Genomic DNA, 7639 nt, shown 5'->3' with positions numbered 1-7639 from the left:
AGCAGGAATCAAAACAAGAAATAATAATTTTCAGTGTAACAGAGAAAGAAATCCTGACTTTCACATATCCATAGAACTGCTTGCAGGATTGTTTTTGGGTGGTGAATAGCTTGGCTAATCCAACAGGAAGCTATAATGACTACTGACATGACTTTATTTTTTTTTCTGTTCTAAATTGCTCATTTTTATCAGGGAAGTGACAGTGCTCACACTACAAACAGTTTTAGGTTGTGTAAAAACCCTACAGAAATAGAGCATTTGCGTTGTCTGTTCACATTGTAGCTATTTAGGGATTTCTTGAACTCCTACATGAAAGCATCGCTTTTAATTGCCCTACAGTTATATTTACTAAATGTTAAATGCGTTTTCTTCCTTTTGATAGTAGCCAGAATAGAGATGTGTGGCCCTTACTATTAATGGTATAATGGCAGATCTGCAAAAGAAAATTTTGTTAAACTCATCTGCCAGAAAAGACCACTGTCATTAATATTGCAGATCCAAAAATCTCAAGTCAGTAGCGAGAAGTGTCTTCAGGAAATTGTTTTTAAAAACTTGATGTTTGTATCATCATTGAAATAGATGGTGACACAGCATTTATTCAAAGTATTAAAAAAAAAAAGTTGTATGCCAAAAGTTTCCTCCAGTAACCTAAAGAAAATGTTTGCGATTTTTAAATTTGCTTATAATATTGCAATAGTAATGGCAGTTTATGGCTGAGAGCAACATATCCATACCAGAATTGTTAGATCTGTCTGCTGCCTCTGAAATGATTGAAATGAGATATTACTTGTTGTGACTGTGATGTCTAGTGAGCAGACAGGAGTGGAACTCATTTGAATGCCTTTGGGAGCCCCAGATAATTTTCATTTGAATAGTCTCCCAGCTCTAGTATGTGCTTCTCTGTTTATTTAATATTGCTTACTGTTCTATGGAATGTACATCTGTGGGCATACATGTACATACGTGTATTTATACATATGCGTATGTATAGACGTACACAAATGTGTACATACATATTTCTGTTCATGTCATTCTACACATATTTATGAATAAGCTGGACCTATTTAATTTCTGTTACAAATAGAGTAGTGTTAGATAGATGTCCATGGAAAAAGAAAATACTTTGTTAAGGGGAGGATGTACACAAAATGACTTTGAATTACAGCTTCTGTAATCAATAGTTCTTGTCCGTTATGTAGAAATTTATGGTCCATCACAGGGGATTTTTCCCCAATTCTCATACTAAATGCTTAAATCAATGGGAGACAGAATATATCTGCTTTCCTTGTCTGGACTTTAGCTGCCTCACAATTATCTCGTAATGTGCTCTGTTGAGGTACTCTGAGGGGACCTTCTGAAACTGGTAGTTCACAGGTAGTTTAGGGTATAGAAGCTTTTTCATTAACTGCCTTGTTATGTTGAGAGTCTAGTGTCAGTGCTCAATTACATCAGCTGTTCAGGGAATTGCTTTGATAATTCAAGGTTCTGGTTTATTTTGGCTTTTCAAGCTCAACACTTTCACTTGTTTAGATTACAACATCTCTTCACATTGTGGTTGCCTGGAAATGCAGTCAGTAGCAGAATATGAACAGGCAGTATAAAAGAGAGCAATGATGGAGACAGCCACAATAGCAGTGAAAACATGTAAGCCTCTGGTACCCTCGTGCCATGTGAAGGGTGCATGTTTCCATGCCGCTTCGTTAGAGACAGGCTGCAAGCAGTTGAGGACAGGGAGGTACTGAAGATGCGTACTTCTCTGCTTTGGAAAACTCTAGCTCCCTCTATAACCGGTATGTGAGATCAAAGGGCCACAAAGAAGCTGTTACTGGTATGTGAAACACATGAGAATGCCCTGCATGGCAGCACTGAAATGAGCCAGGAGCTAATCATGTTTCTGTTATAATAGTGGGGAAGGGAGAGGGCTGAAAACTCTTACATGTCTCTGGCAAACACATGAAGCTGCCATTAGAATATTCCTTAGGAAAGGGATCCATAGTAATTTCTTAACAGTGGGACAAGAGAAGGGTAGTTGAAGTTTAATTACCTGTTGTCCTGCTTTACTGGGGCCCTGTCTTCCACGGCTGACATCTTGAGAGGGACTTGTTTACCATCCTACATCTGAGGCCTACTCCTCCACAATATTGACTGAGTATAACTCTGTGTGTTTTATAATGTAACTGTTATTAATATTAGTTGCTATTATTTTATTAAATATATTTCTATTTCAACCCGTGAATCTCCTTTCCTTCTCCTGACCCCCTACCCCAGGTGGGGAGGAGGCATTGGATGATAGAGCAACTGTATAAACCCATGACACCTGTCCATGGGTGGTCAGGTTCAGTTTTTTTAGCAGTTAAATTTTCACATGCTTATTGCTGTGTTTAAACTGTTGGAAAGCCGACCCCATCATTAATGCATGTATGTGAAATATATGTATGCTCAAAAGATGTCAAACTTCACAGTGTACACTCAAATGGGATGTCGTAGCAGAATAAGATTCTGTTACAAGGAAATCAGTCCATGTTAGCAAAGGACATTTCTAAAAGTGTCTGTTTTGGTTTGTAGAACATGCAGCATCTCTTTGTCTTTATAAAGAACCCAAATTTTTAAGTAGCTTAGGGTTGTACAGTTACAGAAAAATGAAAGATAATGATTAATAATAATTAAAGCTTATATCAAGCTGGTATGTGATTTGCTCTTATGTTGGTGATTAACCGAGGTGTCTACGAAGGAAATGGCAGTTAAGAATTGCCTTTATGTTGTACTAGATCTGAATGCAAGAGTTTAGGGACGTATACTGTGAATCAAAATATTCGATACTATCATTTTTAGTGTTCCATTTCAAGAAGGAGATGCAAATGTAGGTTATATACTTAAGTTTTTTTTGGCTTTTTTCCTCAATAAATGTAGAACCTGGCCAAAGCAAAACTCTTCTACTAGAAACACATGTATTTTCTATTATTTGTTAATAGAGGAGAGAGACAAGTAATTATTCGATGTCAGAAGATCTCCCCTGATATTGTACTTACTGCAGCCTTGAAGCACATTGTCTGTCCACTCTGATATGAGATAATGTTGAAAATGTATTTGAAACTGAAATAACAAAATCACAAATGACAATGATTATTTATTTTGCTGCTTTTCTTTTCCCCCCTCAACTTCTATTAAAATACTGCACGTGAAGTCTTCAAATCTAATAGTGTGTGATAGAGTATTGATATAACTGGTACTACTTGACTGGCTTAAGGTATAAGTGAGAAATAGCTTTTTTTAAGTGTTTGTAAGCTAGATTTTTATTACGTTTCAGAGCTTTGAATTTCTACAAGGTGACATCCTGCTGAGCATATCTTTATTTAAATAAAGTATATCCTGAGCCAATGTGGTGATGTAAATTTGAGATACCTCACACAAAGTTTATGCAATTATAGACAAATGTATGCACTTTATCTTGGCTTAAACTATAATTTAGTTATCAGAATATCTAATGAAATGCTGTCATGACTTATGCTGGTTTACAGTGACATTTAGAAAAAGTACAATTTTTTTCATTCGTATCTGTCCGGTTAAGTTCATTCTGTATGAGATAGCCTAAATGTGTTATCGGATGTGACAGAGGCTCTCTGAAACTTTGCTTGAGTTTCTTTCGTCTGCCTTTTCCTCTCAAACTGCAATCATAATGATATAAGGGGTGAGATTTCATTTTAGATGGCTTGTTTTTGTGACAGGTGGTGGTGTGGAGTTCTTGCATGTTGTCAGAGCGACTGTAAGGTGAACGCTATGCCTTTAATCTTTATTTTCTATGGTGGAGTTTTGCCATGTGTATTTAATATCAAAGTCTTTTACATTTTCTGCCTATGTGAAACAAAAGCTTTCAGGATTAGTGAATGTGTCAGAGCAACATTTGGAAATAAGACTTTGAATCTGTTTTTATCTCTACTTTATTTGATATTCTTGTATTGAGAATAAAAAAAAAATCACTCTGGCAACTGTTGTGTATTTTGCAAACTGTTAAAATGATATTGGTAAATACTGCAGCCTGGAAGACTTAGGAACTCTTTATTGTTCATAGAAGCGATGTGGGACTTTAGATTGTTTTCTAATACACAAAGTCTTTGTTGTGGTACAAAATTTCTTAATCGGCTTTGGAAGAACACGAAACATTGATGCTCTGGAAAGATTCGGAGGGAAGAGACTGTCGCTGTCTCCACAGCCTGTCTAGACCTCATTGTGTATCCATAATGTGTCTTAATTTCAATACTAGATTGGAAATTAGTAGATTGCCTCCTTTTATAGGATAAGGATAAGGTTCATTTGGTACTAAAGTAAGGGACAGAACAAATACCTTTATAGTGTTAAGTCAAAGCACTGTTGAATTTGCAGATGCATTCTACAACTATCACCAAAAATTTAATATCTTCCTTTCATTGAAAAGAAATTATACTCTTTAAGAGAATGCCCAAGTAAACACAATGGTTAGACTGCAGAGACTTGTATTAAAGCAAAATGACATGGTATTTTTTCTTATATGCGGTTTGCTGACCTAGTAAGCAAGACATTATGAAAGAAAATTTGAGTTTTTGCAAAGTAGATAAAACAACAACAATATGAGGTTAATTAATTGTTCCTGCTAATATTCAAATGTTGTATACTCATTTGAAAGTGCAATTAGTTATCTTGGGAGTTTGTTCACAACTGTGGGATTTAACTAAAAATAACAATTTTCTTGTTAGCATGCAATAAATTCTGAGAAGATTTAATTTTGGTGTAGTAAGCATAAACAAAGATGAGGGCAGTTTTAAACAATGCCTTTTGTTATGTAAACTGTTTACAACTTTTCTTTACCTCGCTCTTCTCAGGGCTAAGCATCCTTTATAAATTACACTTGAGTGTAGGTTGCAGTTAATTAGTGAGCTTTGCATGGCAATGTTATTCCTTGTTAGCTCAAAGTATTCTCAGAGGGTGGTATGCTTTTATGGTTTTATCATATGCTTGAGTGTAGTGAAGCTGACATCTACTTTTTTTCCCTGAAATAGTCTCTTTACTACAGTTTCTAGCAGTCCCATTTTGCTATTCTGGTTTTGGAAGTCCAATAAATTATTTCAGCAGTTTGTCTCCATATCAGAGTTTTCCCATTGAGTGTCCAGTTTAACTAGTTTAACTGCCTTCCTACTTTCAGGAAGTGCGGAGTTTGACTAGCTTTGGATGCCTGAGAAGAGAACCTAAATTTCCAAAAGAAACATCCCCTATAAAGAAGAACCTCAAGAGTATCTAAACCAAAGTCCCATTGGAATACTAGCTATAATCCCTATAGATGGAAACTGTGGAAGTTGCAGACTTCTCAGTTTGCTGGATTCTACTTTGTGTTTTAACCAATGCCACAACAGCAAAATTTGAAGAGACTAGTAGAAATAAGTATTTTTATGGCCTAATACTTGGCTCTTACTACTGATTACATCCAGACTTCATCATTTGTGTCTAATATATACTAAGACACTTAAAAACCGTGGAGTTTGCTTCCATTGCTTATAATGTGTAATTCACTGGGTAAATATATGAAATGTAGAGGTATCTAGCATAGTTATAATTGGTGCATAGTTGAAGAATAGAAACCAAGCAATGAGGCAGTAAATAGAGTAGATGATCTCTCTTCATATAGCTCTTATTTTCAGTTAGGTTTAGCAGGTTTTTTTGTTCATAATGATGCAGAACAGAGGCAAACTGATGGCAAGCCCTTCTCAAAACTGTGAATGTTGTGGAAATGTGAGCACTAAGAGGCCACTGCATTTTTAAAGTTTAATTGTACGTTTCTTCCTAGGGCAACTATTTTCCCAGAAATCAAGGAGTTCAAATGATGCTTGAAAAGTTTGTTGAAGTTTGGTAATATATTGTGATGCGCACATTTGAACATGAATCAGAAGTGTATTGTACACTTCCAGGACAATTTAAGATCCAAAATGAAAGGAATTTAAATAAAGGTGGGAATATGTTTCTGAAAGAGATATATAATTCCTCAGCAATTTGCATAATTAAGAAACAGAGGTGAATTTTGATCCTCAGTAGTAATTGGCTATTCATTAAAGATAGGCTTGCTCACTGCACTCATCTGCAAATTATTCAGCCCTCATTAAATTGGTGCTGAGGCAGCAGTAGTGCTTGAAGAATGTGTCAGGACTATAAATGATCAGATTCACTGTAGATCTCAAAGCAACTTAGTCTGACTCAAATTTTCAGAGTAAACAATGGATTTAACATGAAGTTAAGGGGCTGATTCTGACAGAGTTGCAGGCTCCTCTTCAACTCATAATCTGAACAATTTAAAGTGCCAGATACAGTGAGGACAGGATGAGTTTCTCAGTTGTGGTTTTTGGATGTCTTGAGAATATGCATTCATCAAGGTCTTGAGGAAGAAAGACCAAATCTTCAGAACTCTGAGGAGTAACTTTCTTCCCACTTACCTGTTGAGCAAAGATCATCTGACCTTTCAGTAAATAAGCTGGTGTTCTTGAGAAGAAAAATTTACACACATATGGGGCTGATTTCATGTCAGCAAGTGTTTTTCTGGAGGGCAGAATTGATTTCTTCTGTGTTTTTTGTTCATCTGGTTTGATAACAATATTTTTCAAGAGGCCTGGAAACTGGCATCTTACACCAGCAAGTTCTGGGTACAGAGAACAGGCAGTCTGGTTTCCTGCCTCTCTGATCCTCTTGATAAGCATCTTTGGCAAGATATTTGAAGCAAATAAATCAGTTTCCTACATTCCTTTTGCATTAAATGAACCAACCATAGAGTTCAAGTGAAGGGTTTTTAACTGCCATTATTTCTTAAACCTGAAGAAGAAACTGGATTGGCGTTCTCATTTGGCACCCTTGCAGTCGCTCAGTTGCTTCAAGTACTTTGAGACTCCCAGTTACGATGACTGAACTTTTCATCAGTGTGAGAGATAAGGCCTAGATTTATGCTTTTTCTTTTTTTTTCTTTTTCTTTTTTTTCCGAAGGAATTATTTTGATAGTCACAGCACACTGGTGACTGCAGATGTCACAGGCTGACATTCCCGAATTTTCTGTTCACTCTGTTTTGTCCTGTTGGCTTTCGTGCACTGCAGCAGTTGTTATTTCTGCTGATAAGCCTTGGTGATATCAAGACTCGGTCTCTGCTCTCGCCAGCATTCTTCAGCTGTAGTCCACCACAGCATGGAATTAATGCCACGTAGTTGAATATTTGCTTTAAGCACGTCCTTGGAGCATTTTGGTGGCCTACTTCTCAGCTATTTACCATATTTTAATCAGACATTAAAAAAAACGTTTTGAATAATCTACTTTTGGCATCCTAACAATGCGCCCAGAGTAGCATAAGGCGGTGGCTTCGATGGTTTGTATTTGATAGCATGGTAATCAGCAGTCATGTCTGTATTTTGACTTGTTACCCTAGCAAAGAGCCAAAGCCGATACATATGGAATTTGAGATATCAGACACAATGATTACACGTTGCCTAGATATTATAACTATTAAGGATTATGATGACTATCATGTGTGTTGATTTTGCTTGAAGTCTTTTGTTTCTGATGGGCTGCATTTATCTCCTAAGGCTGCTCTGGGTTTCATGGTCCACCCTGGGACCTTGTCATCATTAAAGGGGT

General features: G+C 36.5%; 1 protein-coding gene across 1 annotated transcript in view; it reads left to right on the top strand.

The window, feature by feature from the left end:
- Positions 1-7639, top strand: part of LOC104539309 (attractin-like protein 1) — a gene marked incomplete at both ends in the record, with an annotated part of 60591 nt that overhangs the window by 7286 nt on the left and 45666 nt on the right. The window contains 2 exon segments of the mRNA XM_010182794.1: positions 2447-2463; positions 6119-6132. Of these exon segments, the coding sequence (XP_010181096.1) occupies positions 2447-2463; positions 6119-6132 (31 nt within the window).

The sequence above is a fragment of the Mesitornis unicolor genome, unplaced genomic scaffold (genome assembly GCF_000695765.1).
Source record: "Mesitornis unicolor isolate BGI_N332 unplaced genomic scaffold, ASM69576v1 scaffold12454, whole genome shotgun sequence".
NCBI classification, from domain to species: Eukaryota; Metazoa; Chordata; class Aves; order Mesitornithiformes; family Mesitornithidae; genus Mesitornis; species Mesitornis unicolor.
The sequence above is the reverse complement of the archived record's forward strand: the minus strand, read 5'-3'. Positions and strand labels throughout refer to the sequence as shown.